General features: G+C 38.6%; 1 protein-coding gene across 5 annotated transcripts in view; it reads right to left on the bottom strand.

The window, feature by feature from the left end:
- The window catches only part of CCDC191 (coiled-coil domain containing 191), a 90,058-nt gene that overhangs the window by 63,385 nt on the left and 2,370 nt on the right, over positions 1-24,303 (bottom strand). For 4 of the 5 annotated variants that reach the window (XM_030328836.1, XM_030328831.1, XM_030328833.1 and 1 more), the window contains exons 3-7: positions 17,450-17,591; positions 13,764-13,904; positions 9,585-9,763; positions 7,690-7,913; positions 4,546-4,696 (exon numbers count right to left, since the gene is read on the bottom strand). In XM_030328836.1, the coding sequence (XP_030184696.1) occupies positions 4,546-4,696; positions 7,690-7,913; positions 9,585-9,763; positions 13,764-13,904; positions 17,450-17,591 (837 nt within the window). Of the gene's footprint in view, positions 1-4,545; positions 4,697-7,689; positions 7,914-9,584; positions 9,764-13,763; positions 13,905-17,449; positions 17,592-24,303 lie in introns of those variants that run through there. The other variant, XM_030328835.1, reaches the window with a different exon arrangement.

The following is a 24,303-nucleotide window of genomic DNA, read 5'->3' as shown; positions in this document are numbered from 1 at the left end:
GAACAGAACCAACCTAAGTAACAATATTCTGGCTGCATAAGATTGAAAATGAAGATAATGTACAAATACTATACTCTGGTTAGTATATTTGTTTACATAGCAGTATGGTTGGCAATTCTGAAACTACTTCTATAGTATATTAGAATAAGTAAATAGATTTTTGATAATGTGTCAGGTTTCTCACTGTCTGAAAAAGGAATTCTAAATCAGCAAGGGGGAGGGGCTATACTGAAACCCGTGGTGCTGGATTAGAGTTGAAGGTATCATTATGAACTTATGATTATTTTAATAAACATACAGACAGTTATAGAAATAAGTGATAAATAAGGAAGAGGGAAGAATAGCATGACCCCTGTGTTACTGCACTGGAATTAGAGATACCAGTATGAACTCACGGATTTTAGTATGTATACAGATAGGCAGACACAGAAATACAAATAATGTGGGTGCACGCGTGGGTTACTACACACACATGTATTTCCCAGCTCTGTCTGCCAAGCAATGACACCCCAGGAGCACGGAGAGCACCTACTATTCAGATCTTGGTTTCTAAATACTATTCTCCAATAAAGAAACCAGAGTTTCGTGTAGAAGTGGTTCATTCCAGGGCTGGAACAGGGAAAATACAAGATGGGCCTGGAATGTCCTATGGTGCCAGAAAGAAAGGAAGTGCCCCCGAGACAATGGAAATATTTTGAAAGAACAAAGAAGTCAACCTGAAAGATTTCCCAATGGCCAAAGTTAGAACAATTTGAGTAACAAAGTAAACAACGATAATAATAGATTATAACCCATAGAATAAAATACCTATCTAGGAGCCCATACTGATAAAAGTAGGTAATTGAATAAATAAATAAATTGGGGAGAAAGGACAGGTTTTCTTTCTAGAAGAATTTCAGTTAATAAATGGAAAAGAAATGAGGGAAATACAAAATCATCATTAGACAAATACATTAATGTTGCAGGCAAGATCTATCTACCTATAGATGCCAAAATTAGTAAGTGAAAGTTTAAGAAGAAACAGGATATTTGCATAGTTTTACAATATTTCTTCTAAGACATTCCAAAGGAAAAATAGTAACTTTATAGTATAGAAACCTAGCATATTAACACTTGTACACCCTGATACGATACTGAGGAGGGCACAGCATCACTTCTTTAAGTAATCTCACCAAAAATGTATAATCTCAATCTAAGCAGGAGAAAATATCAGAAAACCTCAACTGAGAGACATTCTACAAAATACCTGATCAGTACCCTTAAAAAAATGTCAAGGTCATAAAAGAGAAGGAAAGACTGAGGAGCTGTCACAAAGCTGGAAGAGACAAAGAAGATGTGACAACTAAATGAAACAGAATTATGGATTGAGTCCTCGGTATATATACTCCTAGGTATTCCCTAATGTAGAATTATGGACTGAGTCCTGGAATAGAAAAAAGGACATCAGTGAAAAAACTGGTGACATCCTAATAAGGTCTGTGGTTTAGTTAATGTATTTAATGGTGTTGTACCAAGGTTAATTTCCTAGTTTTGATATTTATGCTATGCTTACATAAGATGGTAACATTGGGGAAAGCTGGGTGAAGGGTATTCAGGTACTCTGTGTACTGTTTTTGCAACCTTTTCTGTATGTCTACAATTATTTCAAAATAACTTAAAAACAATAAAGTATAGGATCACTAAGCAGAATCTGTGTGAAGTAGAGATCATTTATTCATACTCTTACGTTTTTATATTATACTGGCTGATCGTTTTTTAATTTTTTAATTTTAAAGAGAGAATATGTGTGCATGTGGGGGATGGGTAAAGGGGGAGAGGGAGAGGTAGAGGGAGAGAAACGGAGGGAGAGGGAGAGGGAGAGGGAGAGGGAGAGGGAGAGGGAGAGGGAGAGGGAGAGGGAGAGGGAGAGGGATCTTAAGCTGGCTCCAAGCTAAACTCAGGGCTTGATTCCATGACCCTGGGATCATGACCTGAGCCAAGATCAACAGTCCAATGCTCAACTGACTAAGTCACCCAGGAATTCCTGACTGGTCCTTTAAAAAAATTTTTTTTGAATGTTTATTTATTTTTGAGAGAGGGAGAGGGACAGAGCGTGAGTGGGGGAGGGGCAGAGAGCAAGGGAAACACAGAATCCAAAGCAGGCTCCAGGCTCTGAGCTGTCAGCACAGAGCCTGATGCGGGACTTGAACTCACAGATCATGACCTGAGCCGAAGTTGGACACTTAACCGACTGAGCCACCCAGACACCCCATGGCTGGTCCTTTTAAAACTGAGTAATCTGGGGGCGCCTGGGTGGCGCAGTCGGTTAAGCGTCCGACTTCAGCCAGGTCACGATCTCGCAGTCTGTGAGTTCGAGCCCCGCGTCGGGCTCTGGGCTGATGGCTCAGAGCCTGGAGCCTGTTTCCGATTCTGTGTCTCCCTCTCTCTCTGCCCCTCCCCCGTTCATGCTCTGTCTCTCTCTGTCCCAAAAATAAATAAACGTTGAAAACTGAGTAATCTGGGGGCACCTGGGTGGCTCAGTCGGTTAAGCATCCATCTTCAGCTCAGGTCATGATCTCATGGCTTGTGAACTAGAGCTCCCCATGGGGCTCTGCGCTGACAGTTCAGAGCTCACCTCAGATCCTCTGTCCTCTTCTCTCTCAGCCCCTCCCCAGCTCGTTCTCTCTCTCTCTCTCTCTCTCTCTCTCAAAATAAATAAACTTAAAAAAAAAAAAAAACCTGAGTAATCTATTTTAGGTAGACCATTAATTTCGTAAAACTCTTTACATATGTCTAAAATTTATACCTAGCCACTTCTATCTAAAACATACATTACTTCTTCCTGTACAGTGAACTTCAATAAAATTTAAAACTTAAGCTTACAGAGAACACATGTCTTATTAATCTCTCATTGGTTGGACAATATACCATGGCACGTTTTCCTCACGCATTCTCTAGATGGCCCCCTGAGTACTCATCTCCTTTCCTATTTTCCTTCAGAAATCTGAACTGTTATTTTAGGAGGACACACCAATGCCATCTGTCCTGTGAAAGATGCAGCATCTAAGAGTCCTTGCCAATCTTTCTCAAAATGTTAACCCCAATTCTTAATATTTCCTCCTACTATGTTCCCTCTCTATTCCTAAAGCCAAAACCCTAACCAGAAATCTTGTTGGTTTATATCTCAACAATTATGACTTTTTGCCCATCAGTCCAAAATGCCTCCATCAAATGTGGTTTTTTTTGTTTTTTGAGAGAGAACGAGCATGTGAGTTGGGGAAGTGAGAGGGGAAGAGAGACAGGGGGAGAGAGAATCCCAAGCAGGCTGTGCACTGTCAGTGTGGAGCCTGATGTGGCGCTTGAACCCTCGAACCATGAGATCATGACCTGGGCTGAAACCAAGAGTTGGAGCTCAACTGACTGAGCCACTCAGGTGCTCCCCTCTCTCTTTTTTTAAATTGCTTATACTCCTTTACTTTGTTGCTCATATCCTAGTTATCAATATTATATTCAAATTCCTGTTTCTGATTTTCAGGGCTTTTGTAAATCTGTCCTACATTTATTAAACTCCTCAATATCATCCTGACATTCTCTTTTCTCTTGTTAAATCCATGCATTCCTGCATTCATTCCACTACTGTTTGCTGAATTTCAGCAAAGTCTAAAGCCATAGGTGGGTGTTATAAAAGATATAAAATATATCCATGTTTATCTTTCTCATCCAACCTTCTCATTTTACAAACCTTCCAAGTAATCCCTTTCGCCTGAAATGTTTTTAAAAACTTTTTTTTTAACATTTATTTATTTTTGAGAGACAGAGTGTGAGTGGGGAAGGGGCAGAGAGAGAGACACAGAATCCAAAGCAGGCTCCAGGCTCTGAGCTGTCAGCACACAGCCCGATGCGGGGCTCAAACTCACCAACTGTGAGATAACGACCTGAGCCAAAGTCGAATGCTTAACCGACTGAGCCACGCAGGTGCTCCACACCTGACATGTTTTAAGCCTCAAATGCATACTATTGTGAATCCCACTTCACTGAAACAAATTTATGCTCAAATGGCCTGGAAAAGATGCTCATTTGTCAATAAAAAATTGACCAGTTAATTTTACAAAAAGTGAAAGTAAAAGAGAGGGAGAAAAGAGTAAAAGAAAATGCAGACCATGAAAAGGAAAAGTGTATCTTGCTTTAAGATCATAGCTACCAGAAAGCAAGTGACTTTCTGAGTAATTCTTCTGAATAATCCAGAAGACCGTAGAAGCCGAGCTTTCGAAACCTATCAGAGACCTCACTGGTGGTTCCATGCTACTCTGAAACGGGTAATAATTTAGGAAGCCATCCCAAATTCACACCTGACTTCCCAGGATCACACAGAGTACATATAAGAATAGCCCTGGGACCAGGGAATGGAGCACTGCCCCAGGCCCTAAGCCTGCTGGGCAGCATAGTGGTGTGGGCAATTCTGGTATTTGCAGTGAGGCCTCAGTTGGGCTTAGTGTGACACTGTTGTATCTCTGATAGAGAGCCCTCTGTCATTTATGCTGAATAAAGGTATGTTACAATTCCTACCTGATGATTTTCCTTGAAAGTCTGGATTAGTAACTCTTTCAGTTTCTTCTTTCTTTCTTTCGCCATTTTTTCTTTATCCAGAATATGATCACTTTGAAAGATGCTTTCTTCTGTATTGTTTTGAGAATTTTCTTCCTGCTTTTTCTTCTCTCTGTTAATAACAATTTTAAAAATACATGTAGGAACAAGAGACTTAAAAATGGGCAATTACACCCTACCATAGTGGAACGAACACTGAATTTTCCATCAGAAGACAGATTTTTAGATCTGGTTCTAAAAGTCCATAGTAGGATGATTTTTCTTTTTTTTTTTTTTTTTGTGAGCCTTAGTTTACTCCTTTATAAAATATACACTAAATGAAATAAAACTGTTATACTCTGAAAAACAGAAGGCCCTATAGATATTTTGGTAAAGTTTTCAAAAAATTTATTTATTTATTTAAATAATCTCTTACACCCAATGTGGGATTCAAACTCACCCTGAGATCAAGAGTCACATATTCTCTGGGCTGAGCCAGCCAAGTGCCCCTTTGGCAAAGTATTTTTACTGAGTTTACCACTGAGCGATACTTTGATCAAAATTTGAGAGTTAACAACTCCTAGGTGTTTTCTACTGTAGACATAAGTTCTCTTTCTTCTGAGGGAGAGACAAAAAAGGACCTTAGGTAAGAAAGGGATGAGAATTTTACTCCAAGGCTTTTACAAGGCTTCTAGGGGAAAAAATAATAAAAGAATCAGGTATTCTTGAGTAAAGAGGGAAGGGACTTTATATTAATTCTAAAACAGCTGAAAAGAGAAAAAATAGAATAACAATTAATAAAAGGCCTTCAACAAGTGACAGGAATCTCTCAGTAAATGTGTTGCTGATGTCTCTGGTCATCCCCTGTCTCACCCATCTATTCTTTCTCACCCAGGTCATCTCTCTCACACCTGCCAATTCAAGCAAGCTCACAGCCACTGCTTTCTTACTGGCATGTACTAAAGCACGTGTACATGTATGTGTGTAAGATGATGTCGTATACACAGCACCTAGTCAGGACTCAGGATTTATGTGCTTTGGCCCACAAACCAGCTGTGAAAACTCAGGTCTTTCTGAATTTCACTTCACAGTTGTGGAAACTCAAACTGAGAGAGGGATGCCAGAATACTCTATAAACATGCTCTCATTAATTCTCCTATACATACAGGGGATGCACAATGTTGTATCTTATGACTTGTGCTGTTGACCATCACTTGGTTAAAGGGGCCTCTCCAGTGTAAAGTTGCCATTTTTCCCTTTGTAATTAAAGATTTCTTAGAGGAGATACTTTGAAACTATGTAGGGAAGCAGATTTAGGATAGCTTACAAAAAAATTAAAAAGGTCTATCAATAATAAAATTTTACTGACTCCAGGTGCCATAATAATGTTATATTAGACACTTGTAGGCAGATCATAGTGGCCATTTAAAGAAATACAGTTCTAATACGATGGATCTGATTTTCTAAAATAACATTACAATATGTTATGAACATAATAGCTGCTCATTGTGAAACACCAGAGCTATAAAAGCCATCCATATTTCTACCCAGAAAACATACACTGACAATATGTCAGTGATATCTGATTGTACCACCAGTTTTATCAATTTTTCTAATATTTATTAATGTTGATCATACATAATATTATATTAATAATCTTTGTGCACAAATCTTTGCCTGGATTTCTGATCATTTTCTTAGGAGAGTTTTCCTAAGATTGGAACTCCCAGGTCAAGTGATAACACCATTTTTACGGCTCTTGTTGTTTATTGCCAAATTACTTTCTAGAACGTTTAAAATCAGTTCATCTGCTAGCAGTAGAGCATATTATCTGAATCGCTGGACTCACGGACAAGATTTTAACTTTTAAAAGAAATGAGTGGTCAGTGAACATTTGATGAGTGCCCACTCTGAACAGAGCATCCTGTTACAATCAAATGTTACCTGTTTTCATAATTTATTTTAGGTCTGCCTAGATTTTTCAGAGTTTAAGAGCAATCTGAAAAGTAAGGTTGCCCTTAGCGAGAAACTCCCTAAAACACTGTTGATTGCTTTCTGAAAGGAATGGCGTCTGGAGGAAGCCTGAGGCTGGCACTTGGAAGAGTGAAGCCTACATCCACTGCCGAGCTGTTTTAAATTGGGTAGAATGAGAGCAATCAAGAACACAGGGGGAAAAGCTGTGTAGGCTGGTGGGGTGGAAGGATTATCTAATAGGTCTTTCTAGCCTTTGAGTTTTGAGTATTCAGTCACTTGAGGCATGTTGCTCCAAGGTTTTTCCAATTTATGCATCAGTGCTGTTTCTCAGAATAAATACATTAGTTATTTATTTCATTTAGGAAGCTCATTTTCTGCATAAGGATACATAATAGTACTACATCCGGTGAAGACTATTTTGATTTTCCTCTTATGTCAGATATTTCCGTTCTTGATCAGTGGCTGGAAGGCAATGAGGATTCTGTAGGATTATCAGAAGGTAAGACACACAATTCACACAGGCTGAGGCACAGTGAGCAAATATACAGGTAACGAAAGAAATACAAACTAACTAATACAAACTACCTATTAAAAGTGCAAAAATACTGAAAGTGATAGTACTCCCCAATGCTGAGAAGAGTGTGCTAATCTGGCCCACTGCCAGCAATAGTGTAAATAAGTACAACGCATTTCGAAAGAAATTTGGCAATGTTTCAAGAGTCATTAAAAGGCCTGTACCGTTCAACTCAGTAATTACATGCCTAAGAATATAAAAAGCTCTATGCTTAAGGAAGCTCACTGCATTATTACATGGTGACAAACCTGAAAGAGTTGAAATGCTTATCAGGTTGGGCGGGGAGGTCATTACATAAACTATGGTCTAGGAACTCAGTGGGGTAACACACAGACCTCAGGACTCTGGGCAATATGTTAATTATGACAAGCAAAATAACAAATTAAATGTACTTTAAGTATGTAAAGGGATCAAGACCCAGAGGAAACAGAAAAATGTTAAATAATTTGTTAAGATACTGGAATGGTGGGTGATTTCTCTTTTGTGTTTTGCTATTACAATGTCCATTTTTTTTAGAGTACTTCCAAAATGACTGCTTAAACAAAAAAACTCCACACTGCTCACCACGACCGGCTTACATTTTCCATGCTTCTTCCACAGTGCGTCTCCTCTCAATTATCTCCCTCCGCAGCTTTACCATCTCCCTTTGAATCTCCTCCTCCTCTTTCTTGGCCTCCAGAGCCTTCTTTCTCTTCTCTTCTTGCACCAAATACTGAGCCTCTAACAACGCTGATTTTTTCAGGGTCTTTTCAATTCTCTGGCGCTCTAGTTCTTTCTCACGTCTTAGGCGATTTTCTTTTACCTTAAAGAGAATACAACAAGGGTGAAATGCAGCCTTTCAAGTAGAAAAGGATATGCAAAAGCTTAGAATACATTTTCAAGTTCACAATATGCCCAGTTTGAAACATTCTGGCCCAGAAGCCCACTGTTTATCAGAAAAATAGGAAGAATTCATGTTTACTGGGTACAAACCAATTCAAAAGTCTAGATGAAGTCAGGTAGGAGGACTCCCAAAGAGTCTGGGAATGATTTGCATCACGGAAAAGTTGAAAATCTAATGGGTCAGATGCCACATTCTGGATGCTTACTTAGTAATAATTTCTGACCCCTAAAGTTTTCCAAGATATACACTACTGCTGTTCATTTGGGCCCGGTCTGCAGGCTGATTATAATTTAAGAAAGAATATGGATATTTGGGGGAGGCTACATTGTGAAGGATAGAACAGTGATAAACTGCTTTAAGAACACCACACACTTTATTTATTAAAAAAAAATTTTTTTTTTATTTGAGAGAGTGAACGAGAGCGAGTGGGGGAGAAGGGTAGAAGGAGGGAGAGAGAGAATCGTAAGCAGCTCCAGTCTCAGCATGGAGTCATACGCAGGGCTCAATCCATGACCTGAGCCCAAATCAAGAGCTGGATGCTCAACCAACTGAACCACCCAGGCGCCCCCTACCCTTTATTCATTTTTATCATTATTTAAATATATCAATGACTCTGGCTCTTATTTGGAAATCAAAACCATGAATTTCTCAGGTATTTCTAAATAAGCACAGTCAATTTTTCAAGCATACTGATTCTGTAGAGGCTTGGCTAACTGTAAGTATGGGAGTGCTCCTTCCCTCCTAGGTCACTTACCTTTACCCTCACCTTACTCTCCACTTATGAGAAGACTTCCAGATATTGGCAATCTCTTATTAAACCTTCTCTCCTCCCTTTTTTCACAAACCCAAAAGGATCATACTTCTACCCATTTTTCTAATATCTCCAGTGCTGATTAGGCACATCTTAATTTAAAACAATCAGAAATTCAGAGTTATAAAAAGGTAGCATAAAATGTATATGCAATTATTTTAGTTCAGTCTTAGTTCTGGACATGTGGAAAAGACTTGGTCATTCTGATTTCCTAAAGTTCCCCTACAAAGAGTGGAGATGCATCTTTTTCCTATAACCCACTATTTATTCCCTTTGAAGAAAAGAAAGTTCCCATATGCCTTTCTAATTCAAAACAGCTGAACTAGATTTAATTCAGATCTGTCCTCCCTTTCAAATTATAATCACAAAATGAGTGAATTTTTCAGTTGTCTGGAAAAGAATTATCATTATAACACTCACTAGAATATTCATGATATTAATATATTGATGTCACAGTTCAAAAACCAAATTCAAGCAAAACCAATCTACATATTTATAATAGAAAATATCACATACAAACTAATATAAAGTTTAGTTCACCACTCCATTGTTCAAAATCAATTGTTCTCTTTTTTGGTTTTCTTAAATTGTTTCCTGTTCTCAGTTTATGAGCATTATTTTTCTTCTGAAGTTCTTATATTTTATTTTTATTCTTTCTAACCAAACCACAGATGGCACCCTTTTTCATAATAAAGCCTAAGTCTTTATTTAAGCTTATTAAATGTGCTACACAAAGATTGCTTCCTGTTACCCATTTTAATTTTGTTTTTCCCTCCCACCTGCTTATGTCTCATCTCCATGGTAAGGCGAGGATCCTTCTGCTGCTGCTTGTCTTGGTTTCCATTCATTCCAAGATCTTCCAACATTCCAGAATCCACCACTTCTTTATGGAGCAGATGGTCTATAAATTTTTGAACAGTGGTACTTTCCTCTTCTTCCTCCAAATAGCCACATAACTCTGGGGGAGACAGAGCAAGAACAAAAAAAGGGAAAAAAAATTTAGTACAATTTCCATATTTAAATAAATAACCTTGGTATAATAAAAATATAAAGCTGTGGGTGTTTAATAAACAGTAACTGATAATGCCAATTGGGTGAGTACAGCCCTCAGCAATTAACTACCTTCAGCTGAGAGGAAAAATGACGAATCTTCCCTCCCCAAGTCACTAAAGATTCCTTCATTGCAAAACGTAAAAGATACTATTTCAGTCTAAACATCCTTGAAGACTCTATTGCTTCTTTTTTACATTTTTTTATTTTAAGTAAGCTCCACGTCCAACATGGGGCTCGAACTCCCGACCTTGAGGTTAAGAGTGATGTGCTCCACCGACTGTGCCAGCCAACTGCCCCGTCCGTTGCTTTTTTTTTTTTAAATGGTTGTATTGAGGTATAATTGACATACAATAAACTGTAAATATTTAAAGCCTACCATAAGTTTTGACATATACATCTACCAGTAAAACCATCACTAAAACCAAGATAAGGAACATGTCTGTCAACTCCAAAAGGATCCTCATGCTGATTTGCAAGCTCTTCCTCCCACTCCTCCCCACGTTCTCTGTCTTATCCCAGGCAGCCACAGACCTGCTTTCTCACACTATAAATTTACATTTTCTGGAATTTTGTATTAATTAAATCATACACTCTGTACTTTTTTCGTCAGCCTTCTTTTACTCAGCATAATTATTTTTGAGATTCATGTTATATCAATAGTTTATCACTTTTTATTGCTGATTAGTATTCCACTGTATGGGTATACCATGATTTGTTCATTTATTCAGGGATAGACATTTGGGTTGTTTCCAGATCTTGGCTATTACAAATAAAGTTGTTATAAACATGTGTGTACAAGTTTTTGTATGAACATATGCTTTCTTTTCTCTTGGGAAAATGCCTAGGAGTGGAATGGCTTGATCGTATAAGTATCTGTTTAACTTTTTAAAAAACTGTCAAACTGTTTTCCAGAGTGGTTATACAATTTCACATAATCATCAGCAGTACAGGAATGTTCCAGTTACTCCACATCCTCACCAATACTTGGTGTCATCAGTCTTCGGATACAAGCCATTTTATTAGGTATGTACTGGTTACTCAAAGTAGTTCTAATTTGCATCTTCTTGATGGCTAGGGATAGTGAACATCGTTCTTGTTGATGTTCTGTTTAGTTCCATACATTATTGAAAATGGGGTATGAGGTTTCCAAATAATTTGGAGAATTGTTGAATTATCTATTTCTCCCTTCAACTTTGTCAGTTTTTGCTTCATATATTTTGGGGCTTTTTTGTTAGGTGTATGTATGTTGTATGTTTATACTTGTCCCTTTATCGTTATAAAACTCCCTTCTTTGTCCCTAGTAACAATTTTTTTTTTGAGAGAGAGCAAGCACGAGTGGGGGAGGGGCAGAAGGCGAGGGAGAGAGAGACTCTTAAGCAGGCTCCATGCCCCGTGCAGAGCCTGATGCAGGGCTCCATCTCACTACCATGAGATCATGACCTGAGCCTGAAATCGAGTCAGACACTTAACCAACTGAGTCACCCAGTCATCCCTGTAATAACAACTTTTTTTAATTTATTTTTGAGAGAGAGAGAGAGAGAGAGAGAGAGAGAGAGAGAGAGAAAGAGAGAAAGCATGGGAGAGGCAGAGAGAGAGAGAGAGGGAGAGAGAAAATCCCAAGTAGGCTCTGCACTGCCAGTACATAGCCTGATGTGGGGCTCGAATTCACAAACTGTGAGATCATGCCCTGAACCAAAATCAAGAGCCAGAGGCTTAACCAACTGAGCCACCCAGGTGCCCCAACAATTTTTTTTATCTTAAAGTCTATTTTTTCTGATATTACTAAGTTGTTCTCACTTTCTTTTGGTTACTAATTGCACAGTATATCTTTTTCCAGAATTTTACTTTCAATCTATTTGTGTCTTTGAATCTAAATTGTGTAACTTGCAGACAGCATATAGTTCATATTTTAAAATCTTCGTCTTTTATTTGGAGTATTTAATCCATTTACATTAGGTGTAATTCCTGACAAGATATGATTTATATTTGTCATTTTGGTATTTGTTTTTTGTACATCTTATGTAAATGACCTTTGTTAGGTTGAAATTTACCTTCTATTACTAATTTGCTGAGAGTTTTTATTAGGATTGGATGTTAGATTTTGTTAAGTACTTCTGTGTCTATTGAGATAATCACATTAATCAATATTTTTGGTAATATCCTCTTTAATGGCTCCATAATACCTTTGTTCAGTTTTGATCTAAAAAATGAGGAAAACAAAACACTCTACAAGCAAAAGATGTGTGAGGGATGGTATGATACTAGATGAAAATTGCCAGTCTAAGAAATATAACTATATCTATTAGCACCATATGAAAGGAAGTAATAGTTTCACTATATTCCATATATGCTTCAGAATAAATATGAAGTATGGAAATGCCTCACTTTAGTAATGACATTAATGAATTAGAAAACATCCAGAAGGTGGCAACCAGGACAATGAGATTTAGAAATGATGTGACATAAAGAACTGTTGAGAGAACTGGTGTATTTAAGCTAGGAACATTGAAGTATATGAGATCAGATATGATTATATCACCCACAAAACAAACAAGCAAACAAACAAACAACAGTTTTCTTGGGAAAGGGAACATGATATTATTTTCTGTTGTACTAAAGGGTAAAAGTTATACAGGACAAATTCCCAAGAGAGAATGTGTGAGGAGTAGAGCCTCACAACAGCTGAAATGGGCTCCTCCTATCCTGGGAGCTGTACTGGCAGAGTTTTTTTTTTTTTTTTTTTTTTTTTTTAATATTTTTTTAAAATGTTTATCTCTTTTTGAGAGAGAGAGAGAGACAGAGTGCAAGTGAGGGAGGGGCAGAGAGAGAAGGAGACACAGAATTGGAAACAGGCTCCAGGCTCTGAACTTTCAGCACAGAGCCTGACACAGGGCTTGAACTCACGAACCGTGAGATCATGACCTGAACCGAAGTTGGACACTCAACCGACTGAGCCACCCAGGCATTCCTCTACTGGCAGAGATTGTATCACTCCATGTTAGGGATACTATAGAAGGATCTCTGTCTGAGGGGGTGAAGAGGAGAGATCAGATTAGCTGATCTTAAAGGATTCCTCTAACGTTAAGAGCTCATGACTTTGTGATTCCTGGGCTGGGGATTTTGTTGATTTTGTAGAGCCCTAAACAAGAAAAATGCCGCCAGGTGAGTTTACCCAGGGTGTCTGAGTCACACATGAGGATCTGCCACCACCATCACCAGGCCTACCTTTATGCTGAAGAAAATAATATCAAATTCTGAGTACATTTGAGGAACCCTCACAAACTGGCTCTGTGCACAAGCAATAAGCTCTCTTATAAAGATATATGAAGCATTTCATAAATATAAAATGATAAAGGAATGTTTAGGGGTTTCTGGGTGGCTCAGTCAGTTAAGTGTCTTGATCTTGGCTCAGATCATGATCTCGCAGTTCATTAGATTGAGCCCTGTGTCAGGCTCTGCGATGACAGTTGGGATTCTCCCTGGCCCTCTTTCTTTGCCTCCCACCCCAGCTTGTGTGCACTCTCTCTCTCTCTCTCTCTCTCTCTCTGTCTCTCTCTCTCAAAAATAGAAAAAATTTTAAAAATGATACAAGAATGTTTAAATGTAGCCCCTGTCAAAGTAAGGAGTCATTCAACAATACATGGGAAGACACTCAAATAGCATGCATTGCTATTATAATCAAAAGAATTACAAACAATGCTTTTAATTTGAAAAACACTATGAATTTACTGAGGATATAGGTAAGTAATTTAAATTGAACCAAGAAAAATTAAAGCTAATTATAAAACTAAGCAAAAACACAGAAAAGTCAAATAATATATCATGTATTATTCCAAACAATTAAAAAGATTTCTTAGATACATTTATTAGATGTTAAAGCTTAAAACAATCAGACAAGTTCTTACCATCAAACCTGTCATATTTCGAATGCCCAGTGGCTTCCAGCACAGAAGGGATATTTGATACCGTGTCTTTAGCATCTTCACCATCACTTGCTAGTTCTTGCTTAAGTTTGGTGTCTAACCAGTCGTTGACTAGCTCCTGAGCTATCAGTGAAACAAAAAATCTTTTTAATATTTCAATTACTTCAGAGACTTTCTTCATTCACTGTTTTCATTCATTCAGTAAATATTAATTGAGCATCTAACGTGTCAAGTACTGCACTAGATGCTGTGAATAGAGCAGCAAACAAAACAGGACAAATAAAACCTATCACCAATGAAGTTTACATTCTAATTGGAGAAGAGAGACAATAAGTAAATCAGAAAAACAGAGCAGGAAGAGGAGAAATGATATACAAGAAATGGAAGGTAGGTATTGATAGTTTTAAACTGGGGGGAAGGGGTCAAAGAAGGCCTCCCTGAGAAGACATTTGGGCAAAGAAGAGAAGAAAGTGAAGGAGTGAGCCATATGGACATGTAAGGCAATATTATTCCATGTAGAGGGAAAGCAAGTACAAAGGCCCCACGGAAGAGAATGTCTAGAGTGTTGGAGAAATAGCAAGGAGGCAGTGTAGAAAGGAGTGAGTGAAGGGGGAATGTAGGAGACGAAGTAAAGAGGTAACATGGGGATCAGGTTTAGAGCAGTAGTTCTAGACCAGGGGTGATCCTGCCCCCGAGTAGACATTTGGCAATGTCTACAGCCATTTTTGTTATCACAACTGGGGTAACAGAGGCCAGGTATGCTGCTAAACATCCAACAATGCACAGGACAGCCCCCACAAAAAAAATTGTCTGGCCCAAAACATCCATAGTGCTGAGGTTGAAAATCCCTTGCATAGAAGTAGGCGACACCAAGTCAAAGACAATTGCAATAATCTAGGAAAAAAGTGATAGGAGCCCGGACCTAGAGTGTAAGTATTAAAAATGGTCCAATTTTAGAAAGTAATGCTTTGAGGTGGAATTGGTTTGCCGATACATGATATGGGAATTGAGAGAAAGAAATGTATAAGGTTTTTGGCCTAAGCAACTGTAAAAATGGAGATGCCATTTACTGAGACAAGGAAGGCCAAGGGCAAAGCAGGTTTGGAGAGAAGATCAGGGACTCAGTTTTAGACTAGTTCGGTTTGAAATGCTTATGAGACATACAAACAAGAAATGTCAAATAAGAATGTCAAAGAGGCATTGGCTATATCACTCTCGATTTCAGGGAAGAGGTCCAAGATGAAGAAATAAGTGTGGGTGTTGCCAGCATACGGACAGTATTTAAAGCCATAGAAGTGGACAAACTCGCCGAAGGAGGAAGATGGATAGAGAACTGGTTCCAGGAATAAGCTCTGAACACCTCCAGTGTTTAGGGGCTAAAGAGCTGAAGCAGAACCAGGAAAGCAGACTAGGAAGGAGAGGCCCATTGAGGTAAGAGGAAAATCAAACAGTGTGACATCCTGGCAGCCAAGTTCCTAGTGATATTCAGAAAATCTTCTTAAATAGATAGGTATGGAAGAAAATGTCTACTTTAGCATGACCTTCATTACTATCATCATTATCAGACAGCTCTATGGGTAGGTCAGAGGGCTTTCAAAAAGGAAAAGTATATATTTCACCACTATCTTCATCGTTATTACCGTTATCACACAGCTCTGAGAGAATGAAATGTTTATTACATGAAATGATGCCAAAAGGCATTTAATACAGCTAGCAATGCATATAAAACAGAAAAAAATGAATCAAGGTAGTAGAAACTAAGTGTGAAAAGTATACTCGTAACAAATATCACTGGCTTTCAGAGGCAGGAAGAGAAAGGGGACAGATATTTACTGAGTAACCCTGTGTACAGTAATACATGCAGTTATGTGTATAATAATTTATGTGTAGACTAACTCAGATCTGCTAAATGTCATTCATTAGTAAACAGGGGTTTAGTATGAAGTGCCCCAAAAGAAAAAAGAAAGGGAACTTCTCTTAGAGGGTTCAACTGTAGGAATACCTCATGTTGGATCAGAGGCTCTAAGGCTACATTAAGCAGAATTTCTCAAAGAATGTTCCTCAGAACATTGGTTCTTATTGAATATTAACAGATGGTTGATGAGAAAAGAAAAAAGGATATAAACCTTTGAAAACCATGTTCTGTCCATATACTAGTACTTTCTAATGTGTATCACTAATTCTTCAAGATATGAATATGGATTTCAGGATAAAAAGAGTTTCATGGTAAAGGGAGCTTGGGAAATGGGGTAAGTAAACACTATTTTGTGCATTCCCACTAGTGGATTAGGAGATAGGGTGGGCAAGATGTAGCCTTGCCAATTTCTGAATCAATCTCCTTTCTCCATCTCCAATACTACAAACCACCAAGATCAAGTGCCATTACTGCTCACCCAGACCACTGCAACAGCCTCCCACTTGTCTCCCTTGTCCCTCCTTTTCTTCCTTATGATCCATTCTTCATATAATTCAAATACTGTGCTGCTAAACCTCTGCTTAAAACCCTTCAATGTCTTCTCATACTCAGAATAAAGTCTAAATTCTTTTCCCAGGCCTATAAGGGCCCTATGTAATATGTCTTCTGCTCACTCCTGCAAGCTCATCTTCATTGGGAAGCTCCGGCCACACTGCTCTTCCTTCAGTTCCTTAAGCACACCAAGCTTGTCTGTACTTCAACTCTTGATGCTGTCTTTCCCTCTGTCTGGGATGCCCTTCCTCCATCACCAGTTGGCTGGCTCCTTCTTATTATTCAGGTGAAAACTGGAATGATTTATCATTACCTAATAATTCTTTCAGTTTTCTTTATTCTCACACTAAAACATATACCCCATGAAAGCAAGGGCTTTGCCTCTCTTGTTCATAACCTGTTCCTCCAGTATCTAAAATAGTACCTGGCTCAGAGTACTAATTGTATATATATATTGACATGTATATAATATATAAAATAAATATATATTTTGTTACAAATGTACAAATTTTCATTATAAATAAATTATATAGATATACAAATAATCATACATATAAAAGAATAATTATATATATGTTTTTTGAACGAAGACATAATCTGAATAAATGGAGACATAGATGATCCAAATGGAAGCTGGCTTCAGGAGATGGCCACTCTGACTTTCCTCCTACCTCTGTGGCTTCTCCTTTCCAGTCTTCTTTGCTGGTTCCTCCTGATCTCTTCATCCCTAAGTGCTGGAGTTTCTCAGAGCATGAGAAACTAAAATACTAAATTCCAGAGGAGTAAATGCTTTGGGAAGGTAGGGAGGTTAGATCAGGTTTAGACTCTCTTCATAAGGAATAAAGTGGATTTACAAACTAGCGGTCAAATTATCTCATAATACTAGATGAAGTTATCATGCTGCCTTCTGTGTAACAGGACTAATACCTTACAGCACTCACCAGTTAGCTGTGCCATATCAAACTGCCTCTGAATGTGGTTCTATTTCAGGAGACAAAATGGGCCTTAAATAGAGCACTACTTGTAATACTGGAGTTTACTCCAGAGTAGATTAGTTTCAGGAAGATAGAAAGACACAAAAATTAACAGCAAGAGAAAGAAAAGTTTCCATTCTGTACTTTGAAATGCATTACAGGTAATGCTTTAATAAACTGTATTCTAAAGAACTGTTAACATTGCAGCAAAAAATGTATTCTCTTACCTTCTGCATAGACTTCATCATGATCCTCTATTTGCTCAGGTGTTTCTAAATCTATGATATGGCTCCAAAGCCTTCTGGATAAATCAGAATTTCTAGCAGAGAATGCTTTTGAAACTGCAAATTCTGAGGCTTTCTCCACCCTCTTCAATATAAGAGAAAAAAGAAATCCATTAAGATGACAACAACTTTGTCCAGGGCTAAAGAATTTTTCTCCTGCTCATGGAACTGATTTTCTATCAACTACTAAAATACTTCCATTTTTCCATTTTTGAAGGAACTCTGAGGTGTAAACACCCCAAATAATTTCATTTTTTAAACATGAAATTTACTACAATATTTTGCCAAATTTTAACAGGTATTCACAATGCTTATATTTGAACAAAAGATTATTTAGACTGTAGATAATTTTTGTTTAGAGCATTAGTGATGGGATCCTGACACCTGGATATTTTATTTCAAATAAAAAATAGAACATTTTATTAGCTCCAACGCCACTAGGATTTGCATATGAATATGAACCAGAGGCAGAGTAGCTATATACTTCCTTAAATTACTACCCCTGAAATGAACCTCCCATCATATGTTAAACAAACTATAGGCTCAATAAAATTGGGATAGAGTCACTGAATGGTAGTCATCCAGAATGTTTTAATTCAATAGTAAAACGTGGCCCAATTCATGGGATTGGTGGAGGTGGGCAAACTGTGTTCATATTTTCATTTATCTGCACAACAAAAAATAATTTATTTTACAACTAAATCCCTGATTTTCCCCCTCCCCACAGACTTGCTTTCCTCCACACCTGGTAGTAACAATTCCACTTTTTTTAGTTTTCAGGATGAAAACCTTGCAGTCCTTCTTGAACATAGTCTCTCCCTCTTACCCCACATCCAATTGGTCAGGAAATCTGTTGACTCTATTTTCAAACTATACCCAGGATCTGACCCCTTCTGGTCACCTCTACTGCTATCACCTGGTCCAAGGCACTGCAATTTCCTGACAGGTTTTCTGTGATAGTCTCCCATCACAGCAGATAGTCCCTTTAAAATGAAAGCCATAACATAACTCCACTCAAAACTCTTAAATTGTTCTTGGGGCGCCTGGGCGGCTCAGTTGGTTGAGCATCTGACTTCAGCTTGGGTCGTGATCTCGCGGTTTGTGGGTTCGAGCTCCACATCAGGCTCTGTGCTGACAGCTCGGAGCCTGGAGCCTGCTGTGGATTCTGTGTCTCCCTCACTTTCTGCCCCTCCCCCACTCGTGCTCTCTCTGAAATAAATAAACATTAAAAAAAAAAAAAAACCTCTTCAGTTGTTCTGTATTTTACTCAGAATAAAAGTCAAAGTCCTTCCAATGTGCTTCATGGTCCTGTACCATGAGGCCCTTGGTGAACTCTCCAACCTTCTTGTTTGCTACATCCCATTGCTCACTCAACTTCAGCCACACTCATCTACTGGTTCATTCCTCTTCACATATGCCAAGCATGGTCCCACTTCAGGGCCTTTGCACTTGTTTCCCCTCTGCTGAACTGCTCTCCCTCGATAGCCAAACAACTCTTTCCCTTGCCTCCTCTTTACTCAAATATCACCTTCATCCTAAGTCCTTCTCGAACTACACTACATGAAAGGAAGGTAACCACCCTCCTGTGGCTCTCCCTATTCTCCTTCTCTGCTCTTTCTCTGTAGCACTTATGACCTTATATTTTACCATTTATTGTCTCCCCTAAGTAGAATGTGAGCAGACATTTTTGTCCTTTTCATGCATGAATCCCCCAGTACACATAACAGATGCCCCATAAATGTTTGCTGAAAAAAGGAATACATGCAGGATTTATTTTAAAAAGCTAAACTTTCCCAAAGTTTATATTGTTGCCTGATCTATTTTGGAAATGATTTTTCCTCTTGCTCTTCATGGAAAAACTGGTAGTACCTCTGCCAAAATTTGCCAGGGACTTTACCTTTTAAATTCTCGAGGATTTCATATATTAAGTTTGAATTAGAAACAGAGGAATAAAACTGAAAAGCCAAAGGTAATTTGAAAAAGATGTGGAAAATAGAACACACAGGAAAAGATAGGAATCAGAAGAAAACACGATCTAATCAGGGTTAAAATAAAGAAAATATCATTCACTCATTATGAGGTCGCTCGGGAGAGATCTGTTTCCCACATTATTTCTTGGTCTCTGATGTGCCCAAATTTATGATGGTCAATATGCCATTCAGTAGATGGTCACAATTCGCTGGGCATATAGTCCTTCCCTTTAAGGTTTTAACATTCTAAGACAGCATGATGAATTTCACATATTCTGTAGGTGTGTATATGTTATATATATATATATATATATATATATATATATATATGTAAATAATGTGCAAATAAAATAGATCAACTTTCAGTTTTTAAACCAACATTCACAAACAAAAAGTAAACAAACCCAGATCATAGACTCAGTTCCTCAGGCTATGAATGAAAGAAAGAACTCTGTATGGTATGTCATCTCATGTGAGTTAGAATTTGTACAGATTCTTATCAAAGGAGGTAGAGAACTTGGAGATGGGGAAGACTGATTTAGAATTTGTACAGATTCTTATCAAAGGAGGTAGAGAACTTAGAGATAGGGAAGACTGATTTGGGTACTAAAGAAGGGCACAGACCGATAACTTACAAGGAAGGGAGTAAAGAGAAATGTCTGCTCAGCTCTGACAAAGCAAGTGTTTGGGATATCACTTAAAATGAAAATTTGGGGAAAAAATAGATGATACTAAGGATTAGAAGTTGTCTGTATTCCTTGTTTAAAATATTACATCTTTACCATTTCTTTCAAAATAAATATGTGAGAAATGGAAGAGGTTTATCTTAAGTTATATTTCATTAAAACAAACAGTGTCAACTTAACAACTTATTCTTTAAGTAAGTTGGTTGAAGGATTGAAGGCGAGCTTTGTTCCTACTACCTTAGTGGACATTAAGGGGAAAACAAAACTAAAAGTGACTTTTCAGAGAGTTCACTTTCATCTACCTACCTATCTATTTATTGTTTCATATGCCATGTGTGCAAGAAAAAACTCATAGTTCTAAAGTAACACAGGGTGATTACATAGAAAACCTGAAAACCTGAACAGAGTTACTTGAATAGTAAAGTTACTCAGTAATTATGTTACATGAAAGTATATAATTTGTAAAGGAACTATCTCAATTATTCCCATGATCTTATAAATGCTCAATATGAGCTCCTCATGTCCCACAGCACACATCAATCCCATTGTCCACCCAATGGCAGAAACAACAGCTACAATGGACTCCAATTTCCTCAACGTTGGGAGGTACAAGCACAAGGTTCTTAATATACCCTCAAGTACAAACTGCATGTTTATATATAATAGTTTCAGGAGTAAGATATTTTTTAAACTGCCCAATTCTTTTTTCATCACTCTGTATATAAGCAAATGCTTGATGCTGTTTCTGTTGTGTATGAATGCCAAAATAATTCCAAAGAAAAAGTATTAGATAAAATGGGATTAGGTGGTTGAAGTGAGTGAGGGGAAGCTATTCACTGAGAGGTGCATCTCAAGCTGAGCTTTAAGGGAAGGATCTGGATTGACCCCCCCCCCCCCCCACACACACCAGAGAGGAATGATATTCCAGGCTGGGGGGGGGGGGGAGATCGGTGTAAGTCAAAGTGAAGGTAAGATAGATGGGAAGGAGACCAGCCTGACAGGAGTCACACAGAGTATCAGCAAAGGGGCTGTTACAGGTTGACTGATATTACAGGTACATTGACAGAGAGACTTAAACACCCATCTAGAATTTACAGAGTTTCATTGAATGGCGTGCAGAATCACTGAAGGTTCAAGAATAGAGAATCAATGAAAATGTTTAGAAAGCTTAAGTATCAAAGTAACAGAATGCACAGTAGTAAAAAGATGAGTCAGTGTATCAAATCAGGATGAGGATAAATTATAAATCATAGTGAACTGTTGGCATTTTGGGTGAGCTCCCCTAGAACTCACAGTTCTACTCAAGCATCTGCCTGATTCTAAGTGACTTCAACATCTCTGAGGAAGACTCACCAACATTTCAGCCTCAGGGTTTGCTTGATCTCTATTCCAATGGCCTTCCCCTCAACTGTACTTCAGCAACCTACCGACATGGTCATCCTGCACTACATCACGCAGAATTTTCCACTGTTCAGCCCCAAAGCTGATAACCCCTTTCCCCTCATCAGCCTCCTGTCCATTGGCCTCTTTTGCTCCCCCTCCTCCACTAGATTGGTGTTGCACCTAAACAAGTCCTTAGTCACTATATGTCTTCTCCTCCCAACTTAGGAGTCCTTTAAAAGGTCCTCTCCTTCCTACTCTGCATGGGTATTCAGCTACTGTCTTACATAAGCCTCAAATCTCTTGTATCTTTGTCTCTCCAATGAGAATTTTTAAGTCTGGATCAATCTGATCTGTCAATTTTTGGTATCACATAAGATTTTAGTTACCTGCTTTAGCCAAGTCCCCAGTGCTGCCTGGTGATCTTTTCTGTTCTGAAGAAAGCCCTTTCTCAAACTTCACTATGCTCCACACCCTTTCCAGATACCTCTTCCCCCTTCTTCTACGTAACAAGGTCTAAGCTGATTTTGAGATGGTGGTCCACTTAAGGGGATTTGAAGTCTTAGGTCCGGAGGTTGTAACTCTTTAGGGTACATCCAGAGTTGGGATACAGTAGGGAACAAAATTAGAGAAGAAGACAGGAATGAACAGAAAAATAATAGGAGAAGCAAGAGAAGACTGTTACAAAAAGATAAGGAGAGGATTTCTAGAATAAAAAAAGTGATAACTGTATCAAACAAATCTTACAAAGTTTGAGAATGAAGAAGATAACAGAGGATTGATCAGGAAGTCATTTATAAGAACCATTTCTGTGGTAAGAAACAGAAACAGGGAGGGAAATTACTGTAGACACCAGAGGATAATAAAAATGAAAGGGCAGGGAGTCTAGGCTATACACCCAAAGACACTAGGTAACAACAAGATGTACCACAATCAGAATGGAATGCGGGGTCAAGTAAGGACTTACTGGGGGGTTTTCCTGAGATGGAAGATTTGAGGGCATAACTGAGACAGAGCTACTGCACAAGTTTTAGAAGAATGATAAAAGATCTAACTGATGAAGCTGTCAACCGCATAAAAGAGGAAAATGGTGTAGAAAGTCAGAGCACAATTTTATCCTTCTGTGTCACTTAAATCTTCCCCTCTGGAGGAGACGGTAACTAAATGTGCAACTAAGCCCTGCAGGGGTCTGGCACTGAACTCTCAGCACTGACATGTAAACTAAGTAAGCCTAGTATGAGGCTGAGGAGTGGGCTTCCCAGAGGCTAGCCTCCACAATGGCAGGTCCATTTTAGCTGTCTTCTAAGTCAGACCTTCCGCAGGAGCCAGCAGGCCTTCTCTGGCCCATATATATTAGTGTCCCCCACCACATGGTTCTATTACATCTTTAATTCTCCCAACAGTTTTAAGTAAGTTGTTTAACCCCTGCTGGACTATTAACTCTAGGAAGGCAGAGAGTACCTGCCCCAAGCACTATTTTATCTTCAGTGTCCAACAGAGTGCACTGGTATCTAGAAGGCACTTCATAAATACTGTCTGGATGAATAACATTGATTACATCTAGCCTAGGTTCCATCTGGCCTGGTGCTCATAATGCCTGTCAATTTAGGTAAGTAATAGCTCTTCAAAATACTAACAGGCAGAATGATATTTTCCCAGGAAAATGCTGCATGACTTTGAAACATATGCTGCACAAATGAATTGAGTATGGCAAGTTGCCAAGCTGACACTCAGAGGCAGGCACCTGAAGTAGTTTAATGGTACTTTCAACTTAAATGGTACTTGCATTCAAAAATATACATTTCAGGCCTGGAAGAACGCTCAGAAAGTTACCTAATTCAATCCCCTCATCATAGAATGCTCAAACATATTCTTCATTAGTCTAACATCAAGTGGCCTTTCAGAATCCACTTGAATACCTCCATTGATAGAAAATACATCTCTTTGGGGTGCCTGGGTGTCTCAGTCGGTTGAGCCTCCGACTTTTGCTCAGGTCATGATCTCCCGGTTCGTGGGTTCGAGCCCCATGTTGGACTCTGTGCTGACAGCTGGGAGCCTGGAGCCTGCTTTGGATTCTGTGTCTCCCTCTCTGCCCCTCCCCTGCTCATGCTCTGTCTCTGTCCCTCTCTCAAAAATAAATAAACATTAAAAAACAAAAAAGAAAACATCTCTTTAGGAGAATGCCCTCTCCATGTTTGGATCCCTCCAGTCATTAGAAAATTCTTATGATGCATGCATAGCTTTCACCTAATGCATTGGTCCCATAGGTCAGTGTAACTACAGGACAGTCTTTCCAATATCTTAGGAAGGCTGCCACATCCTCTCTTACAGCTTCTCCTCTCCTGCTCCTTTAATCTTCTTCACGTGATCCTCACAGCATTTGAAAGAGTATGTCTATATTCATTTTCTCGTCATTCACACTTTCATGAGAAGCAACAGAATGAAAAAAAATACTAAAGAATATAAAACTAAAGCAACAGGGGTGCCTGGGTGGCTCAGTCAGTTAAGCATCCGACTTTGGCTCAGGTTGTGATCTCACGGCTTGTGAGTTTGGGCCCTACATCAGGCTCTGTGCTGACAGCTTAAAGCCTGGAGCCCGCTTTGAATTCTGTGTCTCCCTCTCTCTCTGCTCCTCCCCCACTCATGCTCTATCTCTCTCTCCTTCAAAAATAAATAAAAACATTAAAAAAATTTTTAAAAAAACACAACTAAGGCAACGTAGTTAACATGAGAATAAAAACTGCAAAATGGAGATTAGTAT

Source organism: Lynx canadensis, chromosome C2 (genome assembly GCF_007474595.2).
Source record: "Lynx canadensis isolate LIC74 chromosome C2, mLynCan4.pri.v2, whole genome shotgun sequence".
Classification (NCBI taxonomy): Eukaryota; Metazoa; Chordata; class Mammalia; order Carnivora; family Felidae; genus Lynx; species Lynx canadensis.
Note: the sequence above shows the minus strand (reverse complement) of the source record. Positions and strands in the feature narration are given on the sequence as shown.